General features: G+C 43.0%; 1 protein-coding gene across 5 annotated transcripts in view; it reads left to right on the top strand.

Moving 5' to 3' along the window:
- st3gal3a (ST3 beta-galactoside alpha-2,3-sialyltransferase 3a) overlaps window positions 1-22,844 on the top strand; it is a 105,432-nt gene that overhangs the window by 13,224 nt on the left and 69,364 nt on the right. For all 5 annotated transcript variants that reach the window (XR_009654569.1, XM_060919676.1, XM_060919677.1 and 2 more), the window contains one exon: window positions 20,517-20,662. Coding sequence is in view for 4 of the 5 variants with exons in the window: in XM_060919676.1 (XP_060775659.1) it covers window positions 20,545-20,662 (118 nt within the window). In the remaining variant the exon portion in view is untranslated. The remainder of the gene's footprint in view (window positions 1-20,516; window positions 20,663-22,844) is intronic.

Below are 22,844 nucleotides of genomic sequence, written 5' to 3'. Positions count from 1 at the left end.
TTAGAATCACTTCATTTACGTAAGCAGCAACATTGATGTACTTGTATAAAAGATATTTTGTACTAAATATAAGTATGTAAAACAAAATTAAAATAAAACCTTTTGTTAACTTAATACCACACACTGGGGTGTGTGCTTTTTTTAATAAATAAATAATAATCTGGATGTTGATAATTGTGGAACGATGTCCATAATTGTGGAATGGTATCATGTGATCTGATACGCGAAGTAATCGGGAATCAACTCATATTCTTTTTCCCAGTGGAAGTTTGAGTAATTAATTATTCATGCACAATTTGCGTATTGAAAGTGTTTTCTACTTTTGCAATGGCCAAAAAAATCGTTAAGGCGTTGAGGATAATTGTAGCCGCTGCTCAATAACAAAATATTTCTAAAATAAAATGCATACACTAGCTTTAAACATTTAGCCAGAAAAAGACTGAATTGTTTCCACTATTGAGGTTTAAGGAGAGTACAGGAGGGCGTAATAATATTACTAGGTGTGCAGGCACAAAACAGCAAAAAAAAAAAACCTGTATTAAATCACGTTCTAATTATTCATTACGAGCATTATTTGTAAATGGTTAGATTTGACACTTTGTTGTGGGCTTATTTAATGTTTTCAAACACTTTTTTTTTTTTTTGTGCGGTTTTTGACCATTTTCAGCCAATTTTTTTTTTTTGATACATCCCTAATATAGTTTGCTGCTGATAAATATGTACAACCCCGATTCCCAAAAAGTTGGGACAAAGTACAAATTGTAAATAAAAGCTGAATGCAGTAATTTACAAATCTCAAAAACTGATATTGTATTCACAGTAGAACATAGACAACATATCAAATGTCGAAAGTGAGACATTTTGAAATTTCATGCCAAATATTGGCTCATTTGAAATTTCATGACAGCAACACATCTCAAAAAAGTTGGGACAGGGGCAATAAGAGGCTGGAAAAGTTAAAGGTACAAAAAAGGAACAGCTGGAGGACCAAATTGCAACTCATTAGGTCAATTGGCAATAGGTCATTAACATGACTGGGTATAAAAAGAGCATCTTGGAGTGGCAGCGGCTCTCAGAAGTAAAGATGGGAAGAGGATCACCAATCCCCCTAATTCTGCGCCAACAAATAGTGGAGCAATATCAGAAAGGAGTTCGACAGTGTAAAATTGCAAAGAGTTTGAACATATCATCATCTACAGTGCATAATATCATCAAAAGATTCAGAGAATCTGGAAGAATCTCTGTGCGTAAGGGTCAAGGCCAGAAAACCATACTGGGTGCCCGTGATCTTCGGGCCCTTAGACGGCACTGCATCGCATACAGGCATGCTTCTGTATTGGAAATCACAAAATGGGCTCAGGAATATTTCCAGAGAACATTATCTATCTGTGAACACACTTCACCGTGCCATCCGCCGTTGCCAGCTAAAACTCTATAGTTCAAAGAAGAAGCCGTATTTAAACATGATCCAGAAGCGCAGACGTCTTCTCTGGGCCAAGGCTCATTTAAAATGGACTGTGGCAAAGTGGAAAACTGTTCTGTGGTCAGACGAATCAAAATTTGAAGTTCTTTATGGAAATCAGGGACGCCGTGTCATTCGGACTAAAGAGGAGAAGGACAATCCAAGTTGTTATCACCATTCAGTTCAGAAGCCTGCATCTCTGATGGTATGGGGTTGCATTAGTGCGTGTGGCATGGGCAGCTTACACATCTGGAAAGACACCATCAATGCTGAAAGGTATATCCAGGTTCTAGAGCAACATATGCTCCCATCCAGATGACGTCTCTTTCAGGGAAGACCTTGCATTTTCCAACATGACAATGCCAAACCACATACTGCATCAATTACAGCATCATGGCTGCGTAGAAGAAGGGTCCGGGTACTGAACTGGCCAGCCTGCAGTCCAGATCTTTCACCCATAGAAAACATTTGGCGCATCATAAAACAGAAGATACGACAAAAAAGACCTAAGACAGTTGAGCAACTAGAATCCTACATTAGACAAGAATGGGTTAACATTCCTATCCCTAAACTTGAGCAACTTGTCTCCTCAGTCCCCAGACGTTTACAGACTGTTGTAAAGAGAAAAGGGGATGTCTCACAGTGGTAAACATGCCCTTGTCCCAACTTTTTTGAGATGTGGTGTTGTCATAAAATTTGCCTAATTTTTCTCTTTAAATTATACATTTTCTCAATTTAAACATTTGATATGTCATCTATGTTCTATTCTGAATAAAATATGGAATTTTGAAACTTCCACATCATTGCATTCCGTTTTTATTTACAATTTGTACTTTGTCCCAACTTTTTTGGAATTGGGGTTGTATATTTTATTCTTGGTTTCTTACCCATCCAGATATACCGGGAAATTAACTTGGCCCATTCAATGAATTGCTGTTCAGGTATTTTAATAGAGATCTTGCAGTCACGTGACCGGGAAGTACACAACCGCCATCTTGTCGGTCAAAAACACCGCTGAATACTGCTGCACTCATGTACAGAATGGATCAATTTCAACCGACGGACTACACGGCTCATTTTTCTAATGAACAGATAACTAGATATGTGTCTAAAATAAACGATCTACAGATTTGTGACCCTTATGGCTTACCGGACGGAGTTTTCACGACCGGATTTTGAACTGCCAGCGGAATACCCGGACGTGTATAATTACCTCATTAACTTTCCCTCGCTGTTCAGTGGTGAAGCACTGCATGCCTATAAATCTCTGGACAGTTTTCTTTACAGAAATTCAGGATTTGTCAGCGACTCAGATGTGGCATCTTGCAAACAAGAATCCTCATTGGATGGGTAAGTCACTTAAGTATTGAGTATAGCACTGACCAGCCGATTATAGAATAGAATAAGGTAATTCCAGCTGTAATTCCAAATCGTCCGTGCTGTTTACCATGGATCTGGCGTTGGAGAGATAGAGGCTTAGCAGTGGAGATTTGAGTGGCTGTTTTCTGAGCTTAGTCAACAGGCCGGCTCTGCAGCCTCGCTTTTGCTTCTGCTCCCGATGCCGCCTCCTTCGCTTTGCCTCCGATAACAATCCACGGAGACCCCGCTGGTCTCGCTATCTCGTCCGGAATGTTGTGCATGCGATGGAAATCGCTACAAACCGTCATTTTCTGCTGGAAACCAATGTCCAGTAAGTCCATACGGTTGTAGTGGATATTGAAGTCTGGTACAGACGAACAACACGCAAAAATGCACACAAAAAACATAAACGTGCACAGGTAGGGAGAGCTTGTAGCCGCAGCCGTTGTAGTAGAATTGTATATAGTAGGGTTTTCCAGAAGAAAAGGTAGAAGTAAAAGCAGAAGTAGAACCAGAAGTAGAAGTAGAAGGCGGAATATGGCGTTTGACTGACAAGATGGCGTCTGTCACAATCTGGATCGGCTGTGACGTCACATGCAAGTGCTCCATTGGCAGGGATTGGAAGAGGTATAGCAGACGAGGCAAAATGACCATCCTGATTGACTCCGTCCTGGAGGATAGACATATGCCGCTTTTCCACTACAAACGCGGCTGAGCTGTGCCATGCCGAGTCGAGCTGAGCGGGGCTGTTGGAGTTGCATTTCGACTACAACCGCGCTGAACCGTGCTGGCTGGAAGTGGGTGGACACATTGGGTGGAGTTAGCGAAAGTGGGTGGACGTCACGTGATGTCGTTAAGCAGCGCAAACAGTGACATCAGTGACAGTGGCGGAACAAGTCAGAGCCGGGCCGGGGGCGGGGCAAATGACCGGGCCCTTTATTAAAGCTTATCATAACATCATTTTAGGCTACAAAATGTCCGCAACTGCGGTGTTTACCAATTTCAACACTACCGGGTGCAACTATGTTATTTAGTACATCAAGTCCTTCAAACGAACATGTAACTCAGAAACAAAAAACATTAGGATACTGTACATGGCTCATAATAAAACATCAATAGCCTATACTGCGCACATTATTTGAAGGGCATACGAATGAGCGCTCAGAGGTTGCAACGGTGACAGGAAGAGTCAGAAATAAAAGGAGGGCGGTGCAAACCTCACTGAATGCACTGTGTTTACCAATTTCAACACTCCGGGGTGCAACTATGTTATTTTGTACATTAAGTCCTTCAAACGAACATGTAACTCAGAAACAAAAAAACATTAGGCGACATACTGTACATGGCTCATAATAAAACATCAATAGCCTACTGCGCGCGTTATTTGAAGGGCATACGACGAGCCTTGCGCTCCGCGAACTCGTCCACGATGCTCTGTATGTCACTGATTCAGTGAGCTTTTAAGCAGTAGTCTCACGACCCGAATAGTAAACAATAAACATGGAGGACATGGAGTCGTTAGTGTTGCTGGTCTTGGTGCTGTGGCTTGTTGTCACCGACAACGCCAACAGATGCTGGCAAGAGCGTATAGATGAGGCGAGGCGCATAAGGCGTCAGAAATTCTCGTAATTCGTAATTATTATTCTTCCGGGTTTGCGGTGTTTACAGATCCCAGCGCGCTCGCGGGGCGTGTGTGGGCATGTGAGGACACTCCTCCTCACCAATCAGTGCACAGGGGAGTGTCTGCTCACGCCCCCAACCTCACTCGGCACGGTTTGGCTCGCTTCAGCCCCACTCCAAAACGGTGCGAGTTTTAGGGGCTAAGCAGGGCTGAAACGAGCTGAGTTGTGCTGGTTTTTGGTAGTCGAAACGCGAGCCGTGTCGGGCTGAAGTGAGCTGAAGTGAGCTGAAAAAGGGTAGTGGAAAAGGGCCATAAGGAATGGTAGGTGATTCCACCTATAAGTATCTGGTTTAATTTTGGACTTTATAGGGATGTAATTGGCTTCAAATAATTTTGTAATATCCTGTGTAAGATTAACCCCTAGATACTTCATTGACTTCTTATCACACCTCAAATCATACTTTTCTAGGAGGTAATTTGGTGGATCATAATTGAAAGTGAGAATTTGGGGGTTTTGGGCATTTTAGTTTATATCCTGACAATTGATCAAATCTCTTCAGAAATGACCTCAAATTTGGTAGGGATACTAAGGGTTGAGTCCAAAAAACCAATACGTCATCCGCAAATAACGATAATTTGTGTTCCCCTCCCGCTGTATTTATTACTCCTAATCTCTTCAGTTTGTCTGATATACTGGCTGAGAGACTCTATAAAGAGGGCAAAGAGGAGAGGGGAACAGGGGCAGCCCTGTCTGCAGGAACGTTCCAAAGTGAATGATTTTGAGAGGCTGCCATTGATTTTAACTCTTGCTGTTGGGTTATTGTATATTGCTTGGAAGGCCTCAATAAAGGTTTTGTGGAAGCCAAACTTCCCCAAAACCTTATACAGGAAGATCCATCTAACGGAATCAAATGCCTTCTCTGCATCCAATCCCATGAACATTGCTTGCGTCTTATTTTGATGTATATTCCACATATGTAGTGTCCTCCTTAAACTATCATTGGTTTGTCTCTGAAGGATAAATCCTGTCTGGTCCAGGTGAATAAGGGATGGTAGAATTTTTTTTCTATTCTTCTAGCTAATATTGAGGTGTAAATTTTATAGTCCACATTTAACACTGAAATTAGTCAATATTGTTTACAGTGTAATTTGTCTTTACCACCTTTTGGTATTGTTGAGATTACGGCTTCCTTCCATGAGGGGGGGATCTCTCGCCTTTTGAGTGCCCAATTACAAGTTTGGCACAATCTTGGGGTTATCTGTTCGCTAAAAGTTTTATACCATTCGGCCGTAAAGCCATCCAAGCCAGGGCTTTTATGTGGCTTAAGTTTCACTATTGCCGCCTTAACTTCTTTATCAGTAATCTCAGTAACCAGTGCTTTGTTTTATACGTACACTGTAAAAAAAAAAAATCCGTTGTTTTTACGGAAAAATACTGGCAGCTGTGGTTGCCAGAATAATCCTGTTAAAAATACAGTGAAATGTAAACAACATTACAGAATAACTTGTACATTTCACTGGGATTCCATGTACAATTAATGATAAATTTTTTTTACAGGTATTCAATGTACAATAATCAATACATAACTGTTAATTTTACGGATATTTATTGTACAATAAATGATGGTTACAAGCAATGAGCTACTAGACAGATATTTATTTTTAGACTTTTCACCTTTATTGGATAGGACAGTGTAGAGACAGGAAATGAGCTGGAAGGAGGGACCAGGAAATGACCTCCGGTCAGGATCGAACCTGGGTCCCCAGATTCATAGTTTGGCACCTTAGTCGACTGAGCCACAGAGAGCCTCTACTGACATTTTTTTTTTATTTTTTTAACAGGGCAATGATGTAACTTTAACTATCACATTCTGTTTTAGTATTTACAGTTTGTCTGTGTTTAAACTACAACAATTTGTAAATTCTACAAAAAAATGATCAATTCAGCATATTCTTACTGTTAAATTAACAGTGGCATTTGGTTAGGAGTTTTACAGTATATTGATGTAAATTACACACTGCTTCATTTGTTTTTGTATTTACAGTTTTTTATGTCATGATTTTACATAAATTCACTGTTAATTCTACGGATATTTTTTACAGTGCACTATAAATAAAATAAGATGCCCTAAAACAAAGAAAATACAATATAAACTAGAGGAGAGCCAAAGTAGTTTTGAGGAATACTATAAAGAATTGTACTCGCAACCAAGACTAGATAATGAAAATGAAATGGATAATTTCCTTAAGTTTTTGAATCTACCTCTAGTCACACAGGAACAAAACAAAGCACTGCTATTTTAAGTTCGTTTCTTAAGACAAGGATTTTTTAAGATGTTACCTTGTTGATAGTTTCGGCGAGAATCTTCCGCCTTCTTCAAAACAGTCACCAGATGTCGAGTGGTGACGTGCCTTATAGCTGATGTTACGCTACGGAGGCGTGAACATCCCGCCCAATTTGACAGGTAGTTCACGCCTCCTGCTGTCAGGTCGCTCCCCCAGGACTGCGCTCCAGGTGTGTGACAGCGCGTACGCTCCCTCATCCCGGTTCATCGTCCTCTGCGCCCGCTTGCGTATCTCCACTGCCTCTAAAATCCAACGCTGGTATCTATTTTCTTCAGCGCGAATGACTCTGGCCTCTTCCCAATTCATTATATGATTGTGTCGTTTGCAGTGGTCTGAAATGGCTGATTTTAAGTTTTCTTAGTTTGCTTTTTCTTTTTCAGCTCTTGTGAGTCTTTGTTGTTTCTTTTTCACATTCTAATTGGTGTTCTTTTCTGCGAGTATGGAAGCATCTGCCCGTTTCACCAATATAGACTTTATTACATGAACGGCAAGGGATTTCATAGATGACGTTGCATTTATTGTCCGTAGCGTAACATCAGCTGATAAGGCACGTCACCACTCGACATTTGGTGACTGTTTTGAAGAAGGCGGAAGATTCTCGCCGAAACTGTCACATCTTAAAAAATCCTTGTCTTAAGAAACGAACTTAAAATAGCTTTAATACTTAGACATAATGAACTTCCAATTGTCCGCCTGCTGCTTCCTTAATTTATATGCCAATAGTTTTATAGCTTTACTTCCTGCCTCATAATAACCGTTTCAGAAATATCAATTTCTTTTTAATTTCGTCAGAATATATCTCATCTATCTCATTTTGCAATTTCTTAATTGCTACTGCCTTATCTGATTCTGCTCCGCTCTTATGTTTTTTTTTTTTTTTGGTAATTCCTTAAGTTTACTGTACAAATTGTTGAGCCTCGCTCGTTTGTGTTTCTTTAGAGTTGAAGAGCAGGAAATTATTTTCCCCCTTAATACTGCTTTTATATGCGTCCCACACAATAGGTGGGGACACCTTTCCTTTATTGTTACCTCCACCAAGGAGGTTATGTTTTCGGTAGCGTTGGTTTGTCTGTTAGCAACATTGCAGAAAAAGTTATGAACGGATTGCTCTGAAATTTTTTCCTGAGGTGTGACTGGGCACAAGTAACAATCCATTAAGTTTTAGCGGTGATCTGGACCTTCTGGATCCCGGATTTTTTTTAAAGGATTCTTGGTGGAGGTCTGCGCTCTCAGTGCTTTTCTAGTTTTCTTTAAAATGGGTTTCTATTTCCTTTTTCATTTCTTCTTTTACCTGGGGGTTATTTAATATGTTTGAATTCAGTTTCCATAGTGTAGATTTTGGATTATTACTAACGTTAATTATCTCCATCAGTGAGTGATTTGACATGTCAATAGTTCCAATATTACATGATTTTAGATTCTGAACCTGTCTCTCTTAAATCTCATTCTCATTATCTCTCTCTCTCTCATCTCTCTCTCATTATCTCTAGCCGCTTTATCCTGTTCTACAAGGTCGCAGGCAAGCTGGAGCCTATCCCAGCTGACTACGGGCGAAAGGCGGGGTACACCCTGGACAAGTCGCCAGGTCATCGCAGGGCTGACACATAGACACAGACAACCATTCACACTCACATTCACACCTACGGTCAATTTAGAGCCACCAGTTAACCTAACCTGCATGTCTTTGGACTGTGGGGGAAACCGGAGCACCCGGAGGAAACCCACGCGGACACGGGGAGAACATGCAAACTCCGCACAGAAAGGCCCTCGCCGGCCACGGGGCTCGAACCCGGACCTTCTTGCTGTGAGGCGACAGCGCTAACCACTACACCACCGTGCCGCCCTCTCTTAAATTAAAAAAAAAAAAAAAATGATCCTTGAGTAGGTGGAGTGTGGTGAAGAAAAATAGGTGTCGTCTCGGCTAGTTGGGTAGAGATCCTGCCAGACATCAACAATACCAATTTCTTTCATGATAGAATTTACTTTGTTAATTGTGGAATTACTGTGTCCTGGGTTACAGCTGGATGAATCCATCCTGGACAACCTTATGTTCATATCTCCTCCGCATATAAGCACTGCTTGGGATTCAGTAGACATCATATCAAACAATCACTTCCTGGAGGGGCATACATGTTAGAGTGTAACCATCAACCCTCCAATCCTTCCTATGACCATCACATAACGACCTTCTCTATCTTTGGACTCTGAAATATGTTCATACTGGACCTGGTTTGATATTAGAATGGCAGCTCCTCTTCTGTGGCCTGATTTATAAGAGGACCAAAATAAATGTTTAAATCCTCTTCTTTTTAGTTTTGAGTGTTCCATCTCTGTTAAATGTCTTTCCTGCAGGAAAGCCACCTGTGCCCCATCCCTCCTCAATTTTGATAATATTTAACTCCTCTTAACTGGATTAAGTACTCCATTCACATTAAAGGATATCACTTTTACATTGAGAATAATTTGCCATTCCTGTTGTGATGGGACATTTCACCGTCTTTACATAAGGTTAGTGTGACCTCTCTTGCTGCATGGAACAGCAGCGAACATACATTGAACAAAGTAACTAACAGCAGGATTTAAAACCTTGAAATGTCCATTAGAACTTCCAAAAGTGGGGTTTAAAAAGAAACCCTGTGTGAGATGGTTCAAAGCAGTCTGTATGAGGGATAGCCTCCTTTTTAAGTGAGGGCCCTCGTTTACTGTGGCTTCAAGAAAAACCTCATCCATACTGACACAAGTTCAGCCCCCTGACTTGTTGATTCCTATCAACTGTGGATTTCCATAACTAAAAAAGTAAAACATTGCACAGATAGCGGGGGGGGGTCGTTAGGCAGAGTCTGCCCTATTCATCACACTTGTATTTTACGTAAGTGTAGATAGTCCTTACTGTATGCAAAAGGCAGCTTTAGCATGTTCAAACAAACATAACGTGTTACAGTATGTGAAGTACACATTTAAGCAGTATGCATGTTCATTGTTACTCAGCCGCATCCTGATCCTGATCTCTCTGCGACAGGTCCCAGCTGAATTTCTGGAGCTTGTCTTTGAATGTTGACCCTCGTTGTATGCGCTCTCGTGTTTGTCCCCGTCTCCCGCTAACAGTCCACGTCAGCCTCTGGAGCTGCTCCAATACGGACTCTGGTGGTTTGAGCACGATGACCAGTAGCCCCTTCTCAGCCATCTCCTTCGTTGCCTCTTCAGCAGTGTTGTAGGTGCGGGTCCGGTCCGGGTAAAAAAAAAAAAGTCTAGCTGGGAAGGGTGTTTGGAATTGTATCCCCTTTTCTTTCAAGATCATCTTTGCCTCTGTGCATTCTTGTCTTTTCTTAAGTATACTTGGTGCATAGTCATTGTCTAGATTAATTTGCTTATTCTTCTAAGTAAAGCCCTACTTCTGCCATGCTATTTGGAGAATCTCCTCTTTGGTTCTGTAGCTCAGAAACTTTACAATAATGGATCTCGGAGGGGCTCCTTCTCGTGGTGCTGGTCCAAGGGCACGGTGCACCCTTTCGATCTGGAGATCCATATCAGGTGGCAGGGCTAATGCCGCTTTTCCACTACCAACGCGGCTGAGTTGGGCTGAGCCGTGCCGTGCTGAGTTGGGCTGAGTCGAGCTGAGTGGGGCTGTTGGCATTGCATTTCGACTACAACCGCGCTGAACCGTGCTGGCTGGAAGTGGGTGGACACATTGGGTGGAGTTAGCGAAAGTGGGTGGACGTCACGTGATGTCGTTAGGCGGCGCAAACAGTGACCTCAGTGATCTTTTAAGCGGTAGTCTCACGACCCGGAGAGTAAACAATAAACATGGAGGACATGGAGTCGTTAGTGTTGCTGGTCTTGGTGCTGTGGCTTGTTGTCACCGACAACGCCAACAGATACTGGCAAGAGCGTATAGATGAGGCGAGGCGCATAAGGCTTCAGAAATTCTCGTAATTCGTAATTCTTCTTCTTCTGGGTTTACGGTGTTTACAAATCCCAGCGTGCTCGCGGGGCGTGTGTGGGCGTGTGAGGACACTCCTCCTCACCAATCAGTGCACAGGGGAGTGTCTCCTCACACCCCTAGCCCCACTCGGCTCGGTTTGGCTCGCTTCAGCCCCACTCCAAAACCGTGCGAGTTTTGGGTGCTAAGCAGGGCTGAAGCGAGCTGAGTCGTGCTGCTCTGAGGTAGTCGAAACGCGAGCCGTGTCGGGCTGAAGTGAGCTGAAGTGAGCTGAAAAAGGGTAGTGGAAAAGGGCCATAAGTTATGTTTCAGCAGGTCCTCAACAAAGCTCATCATTGATGTGGAATCATTCTCCAACCCCTCCGCTGCAGAGTAAATCCTGACATTATTTTGTCTAGACCTTCCCTCTTGGTCTGTTTGTTTTGCTGCCAGGTGAGTCTGGAGTTTTATTAGCTCCTTCACCACTTCTTCCACGGACTGTAGCCTCTCCTCTGTGTTCAAAATTCGTTCCTCCGCCTCGTCGAGCCTCAATTTGGCTTTGCTGATTTCTTAATTTCTCCCAGTTGTTGCTTGTTGTCTTGTCGGAAACTTATTATCTCTGCGAGTATGGTGTTCAGACTGACCTCCATGTCGGCGTCCTCACCGCCTTCTCCGTTAGCATTAGCTGGCGAGCTGCAGCTAGCTGGGGATGGCTCACGGCTGGGGTTATCGTGTGAATCAGCATTCTGTGCATATTTCCTGGTTTTGACCTTATTCTGCCTGTCTCTCGTCATAATTTCGCCCTTATCCGTAGTTTAAGTTCAACTTTAAAGTGAGTTTACTAAGTTTGCAGGACTATTTAATCCTGGTTGTCGGGGGTGAATTTCTCTTATGCTGTCATCTTTGTGGCTGCGCAGTCCGAAGTTCCCGAGCTGTGTTCTTAACCTCCGGAATACAACCAGATAGAATATGCCTGAGTAGACCAAGAGCTGAATTCGCCTTTTTACAAATGTCACTGTTCGTTCCAGCATAGATTATCTGTAATAGTTATTCCCAAATAGGTGGTTGAAGAAACACCTTTTGACTTGGACAACCTTTCTTGTCATTCAGTATGCAACAAGTGTACACAGAACGAAATTTCGTTGCAGTTTGGCTCAGCATGGAATTAAGTATGTAAGTGTATTAAATTGTGCAGCAGCAAAAATATTAAAGTGCAATAATATAAAGTGACCTGTGGAATTAGGAATTATTCAAGTATAAATAGAAGTTTAGAGTTTGGATTTGGAGTTCAGGAGTCTAGTGACCTGGGGGGAAAAAGCTGTTACAGAACCTGGTGGTCCTGCACCGAATGCTGCGGAACCTCTTTCCAGAGGCCAGAAGGGAGAACAGTCTATGGACCCTTTTCACGTGACGTCACGACAAACGCGGCTGCCATTTTGGACATGTACTACCAGTAGTTTACCACAGCCAACATTGAGGAACGGCAGCAAAGAAAGTTTTTTTTACTTTCAGCAAGACTTCCATCATGCCACTATATTGTTGTGCACCTGGATGTAGTAACCATCAACAAACAAGGCAATGTTTATCATTTTATCGGATCCCGAAGGAGAAGATGGATAGCGGCCATGAACAGGAAAGATTGGCAGCCCTCGGCATACCAACACTTGTGTAGTGACCACTTTGTTGGAGGTAAGACGAATAAAATTAGCCAGAAAAGGCATTACATTGCTGTTAACATTCTGTGGCGGCGAGTGTGTAACCAAATAGGTTAAAATAACCCATTGTAATCTCTTTGTTCTTCTGTAGTAGCTATTGTTGACTAGCTAATGTCAACAACATAATAGCTAGTATATTACTGTAGCAATGTTTACGTTCAGTCATTTGGATGACTGTTAAAACCTTTCAGTCTCAAGTTTTTCCTTTACTGTATTTACTAGTTTACTGTAATTATGATCCGGCAGCTATTTACACTGGATCCGGTGTAAATAGCTGCCGGAGCCAACATCCAAGGTTCCGGAACGCGCTCCGGCTTGCTCCCCCTCAAATTAAGCAGCGCGCTCCAGCTTGCTCCCGGAGTGCTCCGGCCGAGGCTCCGGAGCGCGCTCCGGCTTGCTCCCCCTCAAATTAAGCAGCGCGCTCCAGCTTGCTCCCGGAGTGCTCCGGCCGAGGTTCCGGAGCGTGCTCCGGCTTGCTCCCCCTCAAATTAAGCAGCGCGCTCCAGAAGCCGGAGCGCGCTGCTTAATTTGAGGGGGAGCAAGCCGGAGCGCGCTGCTTAATTTGAGGGGGAGCAAGCCGGAGCGTACGTCAGGGAACAATCCTGGTGGAAGCAGGTAAATGTCGTTCTCTAAGCCTGCTAACCTCAATTTTTGCAAATACCTCTCCCTCTGCTCGCCCTGTAAATGCCCTACGTCGCTGGATAGTGAAGGTGTTTTCTGCATCTCGCTCCTTTTTCTTTTATGTTTTTCGTTTGTCGCCTTCCTCGCATTCAAACTGATTCGAGCCGAAGTCCACTACATGTCCAAAATGGTGGTCGCGTTTACGAAGGTCATGTGACTGAAAAGGGTCTATAGTGAGGGTGTGAGGGGTCACTGATGATGTTTCTGGCTCGAGACATGCAACGCCTTGGCGCAATGTCCCGAATGGAGGGAAGAGAAGTCCCAATGATTTTCTCTGCTGTCCTCACCACTCTCCTCACATTCTTCCAGTCAGAGGCACTGCAGCCTCCACACCACACAGAGATGCAGCTGGTTAGAATGCTCTCTATGGTGCTTCTGTAGAATGTAGTGAGGATGGGCAGGGGCAGGTGGGCTGTCCTCATCCTACGCAGGAAGTGCAGATGCTGCTGTGCCTTCTTGATCAGTGACGCGGTGTTCACAGACCAGGTGAAGTTGTCGGTGATGTGCAACCCCAGGAACTTGATGCTATTGAATAATTCCATGCTAAAATAGCGTTCAGTAAGCTCAAACTAAAGAGGTTTATTTTAGCTTGATGGTGCACAGGCTGCCCAATATCAAGTCTTTCTTATTAAAGGCTGTAGTGGAGCCTAAATTTTATATGTAATGGAGAGGTCTAGCTATGCAAATATTTTGAATTGTGCCAGTTTGGTTGGTACAAACCTGCATTTAAGTCCACTTTGATATGTCCGTAACAAAGAAAAAAATAAAAAGTGAAGAATACTTCTTTGACTTGATTTTTTTTTTAAGGAAAAAAGTGGAGAATTTTTTTTTTCAGAACCCAGGGGGAACGCTGCATTACAGTTCCGCTGTGAGACCTCACTTGTCTGAAAGCAACTGCTATATACTGATTTGATTTTCCATTTAATTTTATAAGTAGTATAAAAAAAACCCAAAAAACAATGCATTTGGGAGCCATGGCAAGGGTTTTAAAACACTTAATAAGCATGACCACTTTTTTTTTTTTTTTGGCCAAATATATTTATCATAAAGGATCTTAATTTTATCTTCAACCAGATTGTTCCAAGATGGCGTCGCGGACGGTTGCTTCGGTACTTCGCTCTCTCGTACTTTCTACGTTTTTGTGTATTTGTTGTGTTTCTTGTGTTTCTTCACTGGTCACATACTCTAGAGAAGAACTCATAAACATTGGATTAACCACCAGTAAAGTTCTTTCATCGGCTTTCATCAATCCGGAAAGTTTTTCATTTACTTGTTGGGGGAGCAGCAGCTCTCTATGGATTACGCCGGAGACACCGGGGGAAATGAGCCGGTGCGCTCGTCAGACTGAGGCAGCAGGGTTTTCGCACTGGGCTCCCGTCTATTCACCTGGCTAACGTCCGTTCTCTGGCCAATAAGATGGACGAACTGCTGCTCCTCAACACAATCAACACAGAGATTTTAACAGATCTGCTGCCTTGTGCTTCACCGAAACCTGGCTCGGTGAGCACATCCCGGACTCTTTTCTCCACCTGCCTGGATTTCACCTGCACTGAGCGGACCGCGAAACAGAGCTCACGGGGAAAACGAGGGGAGGCGGAGTCTGCTTTTATATTAACAAAGGTTGGTGTACTGATGTCACAGTTCTAAATAAATCATGCAGTCCTCATCTGGAGACATTATTCATAAAGTGCAAACAGTTTTATGCTCCATGAGAGTTTTCCTTGTTTATTCTGGTTGGAGTTTACATCCCCCCTCAGGCGTGTGTTAATGAGACGTTACAACACCTGGCTGACCAGATAAACAACGTGGAGAAAAAACACCCGGACTCTTTGCTCATTGTTTTGGGGGACTTTAACAGAGCAAGCCTCAGCCACGAACTGCCAAAATATAAACAGCACATTAAGTGTCCCACCAGGGACACTAACACTCTGGACCATTGTTACACTGTTTTAAAGGACTCGTACCACTCTGTCCCCCGTGCAGCCTTGGGTCTATCTGATCACTGTATGGTTCATCTTATACCGTCCTACAGGCAGAAGCTGACATCTGCTAAGCCTGTAGTTAAGACGGTGAGGAGATGGTCTGATGAGGCCAAAGCGGAACTACAAGCCTGCTTTGACTGCACTGATGCCCCTTTTCCACCAAAGCAGTTCCAGGGCTGGTTCGGGGCCAGTGCTTAGTTTGGAACCGGGTTTTCTGTTTCCACTGACAAAGAACTGGCTCTGGGGCCAGAAAAACTGGTTCCAGGCTAGCACCAACTCTCTGCTGGGCCAGAGGAAAGAACCGCTTACGTCAGCGGGGGGGGCGGAGTTGTTAAGACCAACAACAATAACAAGACCGCAAAAGATCGCCATTTTTAAGCGGCGAGAAGCAGCAGCTGTACAAACGCGAAGTCATTTATTATTATTGTTGTTGTTGTTGCTGCTGCTGCTTCCGTGTTTTTGCTTTGATATTCGCGCCAAGGTTTATGTAAACGTAGCGCCGTAACTTCCGTATACAGCGACGTAACTGACATGTACAGCGACGTAATGACGTGGCTCCGCTTAGCACCGCGAGCGATGGAAAAGCAAACTGGTTTTCAGCTGGCTCGCAAGTTGAACGAGTTGTGCACCAGCACTGGCTCCGAACCAGCCCTGGAACTGATTTGGTGGAAAAGGGGTATGATTGGAGTGTTTTTGAGGCTGCAGCTTCAGACCTGCATGAACTGACTGATACTGTGACATCTTACATCCTTACATTTTTGTGAGGATGTGTGTGTGCCCACCAAGACCTTCTGCACATACAATAACAACAAACCCTGGTTCACCCCAAAACTCAGATAGCTTCGCCAGGCCAAGGAGGAGGCCTACAGAAGTGGGGACAGAGTCCTGTACAAACAGGCCAGAAACACACTGACGAATGAGGTGAAATCAGCTAAGAGGAGCTGCGCTGAAAGGATCAAAAACAGCCTTTCAGCCAATGATCCGGCATCAGTGTGGACAGGCCTGAAGAATATCACTAACTACAGGAGACCATCCCCCTACACTGCAATGAACCATCAACTGGCTGACGAGTTGAATGTGTTCTACTCCAGATTCGACAAATTCACACCTCTCCCCCCCTCAGACATTAAAGAGTCACGTGACCGGAAAGTTAACAGCCGCCATCTTGTCGGCAAACAACACAGCTGAATACTGCTGCACTCATGTACAGAATGGATCAATTTCAACCAACGGACTACATGGCTCATTTTTCTAATGAACAGATAACTATATGTCTAAAATAAACGACCTACAGATTAGTGACCCTTATGGCTTACCGGACGGAGTTTTCATGACCGTGTCAGTGGATATGTTACTGCCGAAGGTGGAATACCCAGACGTGTATAATTACCTCATAAACTTTCCCTCGCTGTTCAGTGGTGAAGCACTGCGTGCTTATAAATCTCTGGACCGTTATCTCTACAGAAATTCAGGATTTGTCAGCCCCCCTAAGATGTGGCATCTTGTAAAGAAGAAAATAACAATCCTCATTGGACGGGTAAGTCACTTAAGTATTGAGTACTAGTACTGATGCTAGATATATCAGTAGTATCTAGCATAGCACTGACCAGCCGATTATGGTTGAATCATACATGGCATATATATTTATTTATAAATCCTTATAAGGATTTATCCTTATATTTATAAGGATTTACTACTAAGACAGTGGTAAATTCTTATAAGTTCTTTACTGTTTTTTTTCGTACCACACCGCTAAAGACCCAATCCACCCCGCCCCAACCCTTTTCTCAGGCTCCCACTTCCCGGAATTTTTTATTAGAGCAAGTCATAAACTTATGCTGCAAATAACCACATGGATATACTGAAATAAATACATGACGAACCTGAGATGAAATGGTCACTGCACAGGCGCCAGTGATCGTTCCTTCCAGTCGGTACCCATGCCTTGTTCTTGTTGTTTGGATCAGCCTGGCCGATAGCAGCAATCCATTTTGCGCGCCTGTCAGGGTCCCGTGGCAGCCTATGAAACTAACTTCCCGTTTTCTGACCTCTCCTGTTGTGGCATTTATATGCCATGCAACTCTCCGGCATTGTGGCACGGTAATATTTGAATATTTCGGCGAAAAATAATGAAAGTCAGTGTCGGAAATATGGCGTTTAACCGACAAGATGGCGTTTGTCTACAATCTGGAGCGGATGTGACGTCACATGCAAGTGCTCCATTCTGCCTCCTCTCGCCTCTGACCCCACATCAGCACTCAAGATCTGTGAAGAGGATGTTTGTCAGCTTTTTCGCAGACAGAAGATCAGGAAGGCACCTGGCCCAGATGGTGTGTCACCCTCCTGTCTGAAGGTCTGTGCTGATCAGCTGGCTCCCATCTTCACCCAGATCTTCTATAGAGATCTTGCAGTCACGTGACCGGAAAGTACACAGCCGCCATCTTGTCGGTAAAAAACACCACTGAATACTGCTGCACTCGTGTACAAAATGGATCAATTTCAACCGACAGACTACATGGCTCATTTTTCTAATGAACAGATAATTAGATACATGTCTAAAATAAACGACCTACAGATTAGTGACCCTTGTGGCTTACCGGACGTAGTTTTCACGGCCGTGTCAGTGGATATGGAACTGCCAGAGGTGGAATACCCAGACGTGTATAATTACCTCATTAACTTTCCCTCGCTGTTCAGTGGTGAAGCACTGCGTGCTTATAAATCTCTGGACAGTTATCTTTACAGAAATTCAGGATTTGTCAACCCCCCTCAGATGTGGCATCTTGTAAACAAGAAAATAACAATCCTCATTGGACGGGTAAGTCACTTAAGTATTACTAGTACTGATACTAGATATATCAGTAGAATCTAGTATAGCACTGACCAGCCGATTATAGAATAGAATAAGGTAATTCCAGCTGTAATTCCAAATCGTCCCTCTTGTTTACCATGGATTTGGCGTTGGAGAGAGAGAGAGGCTTGGCAGTTGAGGTTTGAGTGGCTGTTTTCTGAGTTTAGTCAACAGGCCGGCTCTGCCTGCAGCCTCGCTTTTGCTTCCTCTCCCGACGCCGCCTCCTTCGCCTGCCAGACCCGATAACAATCCACGGAGACCCCGCTGGTCTCGCTATCTCGTCCGGAATGTTGTGCATGCGATGGAAATCGCTACAAACCGTCATTTTCTGCTGGAAACCAATGTCCAGTAAGTCCATACGGTTGTAGTGGATATTGAAGTCTGGTACAGACGAACAACACGCAAAAATACACACACACAACATAAACGTGCACAGGTAGGGAGAGCTTGTAGCCGCAGCCGTTGTAGTAGAATTGTATATAGTAGGGTTTTCCAGAAGAAAAGGTAGAAGCAGAAGTAGAACCAGAATGAAGTAGAAGGCGGAAATATGGCGTTTGACCGACAAGATGGCGTCTGTTACAATCTGGATCGGCTGTGACGTCACGTGCAAGATCTCTATAGATCCCTGGAGCTGTGTGAAGTCCCCTCATGCTTCAAACGCTCCACAATAATCCCGGTTCCCAAGAAAACCACCATTACAGGATTGAATGACTACAGGCCTGTAGCTCTCACATCTGTAGTCATGAAGTCCTTCGAAAGACTGGTGTTGTCACACCTGAAGGACATCACAGACCCCCTGCTGGACCCCCTGCAGTTTGCCTACCGGGCAAACAGGTCAGCGGATGATGCAATCAATATGGGACTGCACTACATCCTGCAACACCTTGACTCTGCAGGGACATATGCCAGGGTTCTGTTCATGGACTTCAGTTCGGCATTCAACACATCCTCCAGACATCCTCCACACCAAGCTCACTGTGCCCTCCTCCACCTGTCAGTGGATTACAAACTTCCTGACTGACAGGAAGCAGCAGGTGAGGATGGGGAGCATCATATCCAGCACTCGGACTATCAGCACTGGCGCCCCCCAAGGGTGTGTGCTCTCCCCACTGCTCTTCTCCCTTTATACCAATGACTGCACCTCAAGAGACCTGTCTGTTAAACTCCTGAAATTTGCAGACGACACAACAGTCATCGGCCTCATCCAGGACGGTGACGAGTCTGCATACAGACGGGAGGTTGAACGGCTGGTCTGTTGGTGCGGTCAGAACAATCTGGAGCTGAACACGCTCAAAACTGTGGAGATGACATTGGACTTTAGGAGGAGCCCCCCCACTCTGCTGCCCATCACCATCACCAACAACGCTGTGACTGCCGTTGAAAGCTTCAGGTTTCTGGGTTCCACAATCTCTCAGGACTTGAAGTAGGAGACCAACACAGTCACTATCATCAAAAAGGCTCAGCAGAGGTTGTACTTTCTGTGCCAACTCAGGAAGCTCAACCTGCCTAAGGAGCTGCTGACACAATTCTACTCTGCCATCATTCAGTCTGTTCTTTGCTCTTCCATCACTGTTTGGTTTGGATCGGTCACCAAACAGGAGAAGAACAGATTGCAATGGACAATAAGGTCTGCAGAGAAAATTATTGGTGTCAACCTGCCCTCCATCCAAGACTTGTACTTGTCCAGAGTCAGGAAACGGGCAGGTAACATCTCTGCGGACCCATCACACCCTGGTCACAATCTGTTTAATCTTCTCTCCTCAGGGAGGCGATATAGATCTCTGTATGCAAAAACAACCAGACACAAGAACAGTTTCTTCTCTCAGGCTGTCTCTGTGATGAACAGCTAAAATCCAGATTCATATATCAGTAATATTACTTGCAAAATATCTGCACACTCATACTGCCATTCTGTGCTCACTGTTACTTATATTTATACTTATTTAAATTTACTATTTCATCTTTGCACTATGCACCATATTGCACCAAAAGGGAAATCCTTTCTGTGATGAACAGCTAAAATCCAGATTCATTTATCAGTAATATCACTTGTAAAATATCTGAACACTTATACCGTCATTCTGTGCACACTGTATACTTTATATTTATTTAACTATTCCATACTTGACTTGCCTATATTACTTTGCACTATGCACCTATTTTTTTTTTTGTTATTTGTTTGTTTTTGTGTATACGCTTTTTTTTATCTGTTTTGTACTATGAGAGCCAAGTGAACCGGAGTCAAATTCCTCGTGTGTGTCCACATACCTGGCAATAAAAGCGTTTCTGATTCTGATTTTTCATAATGTTGCCATTTGCTGATACGCTACATGGTATTGTGGTTGTTCCTTTATTTTAAAAAGAAATGTTACTTGAGTTACTTCCTTTCAGAGAAACACCCAGGGATGTTTTCTGCACACATCCTCTTTGCCATTGTACTGTTGCAATGCATGTTCTAGTGCACCACGCTTAGCGTTTTCCTTCCTCATCACTTATACTGCAGGCAGTCTGAAAGAGTTACACAATTGGCAGCGTCTTGGTGATAAGCCTGTAGTGTGTGTGTGTGTGTTCATCTGTTAGACAGTCGTCTGAAGATGGCGAAGGAAAGATGAGAACGATGAAGCCCACAAGGAGTATGATGCTGGTGCTCTGTCCCATGCTGGTGCTCGGCTTCCTGTACTATTCATCTGGGAGACTGCACCTTCGCACCTGGGGCCAAAGACCACGTTAGTACATCTCTTCATTTCTCTCTCTTTCTTTCTTATATTTTGTGAGAAGGCATGCTGTTGCAGTAACTTGTAAGGCATGACGCATGGGTGCAATACACACTCAAGTGGCTTATTGTTTTTATAAAACAGCAACACAAAAAAAATATATAATGAAATTCATCGTTTAATGAGTAATTTAATTAGGTATAGTTTTAATATTGTCAGTAAGCACTTCTTCCACCACACAATGTAGTCTGCTGACAGTTGGCTTGGATTACTAAGCGACCAAATGGGCAAAGTTTAGGGCATTCCATGTACAGAACAGTGGTTTAAATGTAAAAGTGTTATTGGTTGAAAACCTAGTGCATTAATACAGAAAGTGTTTAGTGTGCCGCAGGACCAGGTGTCTTGTACTAAGGATTTTAGTCAGATTGTACAACTGAAACTATTCCTTTTATAATGCAGCATAAAAACACTGTATACACAGCTGTACGCAACTTAAAGTCGCGTACAGCTGTGTATACAGTGTTTTATGCTGCACATAAAAAAAAAAAAAATTCTGATATATATATATACACACACACACACACACACACAGAGCTCAGTGCCTCCATTTTACCTGATACTGCACATGTTGACTAACATCACTGAATTTGCTTTCTGGTACAGTTTTAATAGTCCGATGACTACAAAAACCGTACCAGAAAGCAAATTCAGTGATGTTAGTCAACATGTGCAGTATCAGGTAAAATGGAGGCATTGAGCTCTGGGTGTGTATGTGTATCAGAAACTTTTTTTTTTTTTAATTCTGTGCTAAGCTGTTAAATCCAAATATTTTATTATGTATCTGTTATTGCTGTAAGAAATTAATTACAGAATGTTACTCAGGCCAACATCTTCACTTGAAGTTAATTTTACTGAGTCTTCATACAATATTATGAATTTGGAGAAGGTTTTTTTTTTTTAATTCCTGTTATTGAAATGATTTGTTGATGCCAATAGGTATGCTACAAATGAGTCACTTTTAAACTGGTCACTGAGGAGGAATCTAAAGGACTAAGCGAATGGAAATATGTCTCCCAGATTATGAAATATGACTGAAAACCATTTTTAAGGACATTCTTGACAAAAGGGAAAGCTGTTGCTCTTCAGATGTGATGGAAACATTTTTTTTCATTCATATGTAGGATATCAGAAATATATCATGTGGTGGTGTTTTTGTTACTGGAAAGAGAGCCTACACAATTTGGAAATTCAAAAATTGTCCCAAGATATCGAAATTCAATCAACTCTGGTCATACTGTATATATGAGTTATTAGTCAAAAAACTGTTTGATAAATTTGTAGACCGATGAATGGATGGGCAGATGTCACACAGCATTTTTTTTTTTTTTTTTAATTCATAAATTATATATAAGATTATTTGGCCAGATTTTATAGTTTGTGCTTTAACTGAACAATTGCTGATGAGTGTTGTTTCTTCCCAACGTGACTATATTTTTGCAGAACCAGAATTGACCACAATCAGCCAGGCTTTCACATATGCAGTGCTGAGTCAGTTTGACTAGAATTCTGGTTCCAGGTGACATTTAATTTGGATTGACTGCAGTGACAAATGCAATTCAATCCTGAATTAACTCAACTGCAGGAAGTGAGGTAAACATCCTGTGCATTTTGGGCTGCAAGAAGCATGTTTCAGAAGATAAACATGGGTCTAAGGGAAGCCATAGCCTCATGGTTAGAAAAGTAGTTTTGGGAGAAAAAGGTTGCCGGTTCAGTTCCCTGGACCAGCAGGAATGTCTGAAATGCCCTTGAGCAAGGAACCTAACCCCAACTGCTCCCCAGGCTGCTCTGGGTCTGTTATTGCTTTGGATAAGAGCGTCTGCTAAATGCCGTTAATGTAATGTACTGTAGATGCAAACTGAGGCAAAGAAGAGCGCTATAGCACTGTGAAACTGTAATGCGTTGTGGATATTTAAACTGACACACTGAGAGAAAAAAACCCAGATGTGATGTACAAAATGGTTTACAATAGTTATTTATAATTCATTTCAGAAATTCATTGCCAGCTCTTTTTTTTTTGGCTTCTATGTGCAGTTGGTGAAGGTTTGGTTACAAATGTTGACTGTATTGTTGACCAGTGAATGAATGAATCTAACAGAAGTTTTCAGGAATAAATGCCTCTGGTTTGTTTAATTAC

This window comes from Neoarius graeffei, chromosome 4, assembly GCF_027579695.1.
Source record: "Neoarius graeffei isolate fNeoGra1 chromosome 4, fNeoGra1.pri, whole genome shotgun sequence".
NCBI lineage: Eukaryota > Metazoa > Chordata > Actinopteri > Siluriformes > Ariidae > Neoarius > Neoarius graeffei.
The sequence above is the reverse complement of the archived record's forward strand: the minus strand, read 5'-3'. Positions and strand labels throughout refer to the sequence as shown.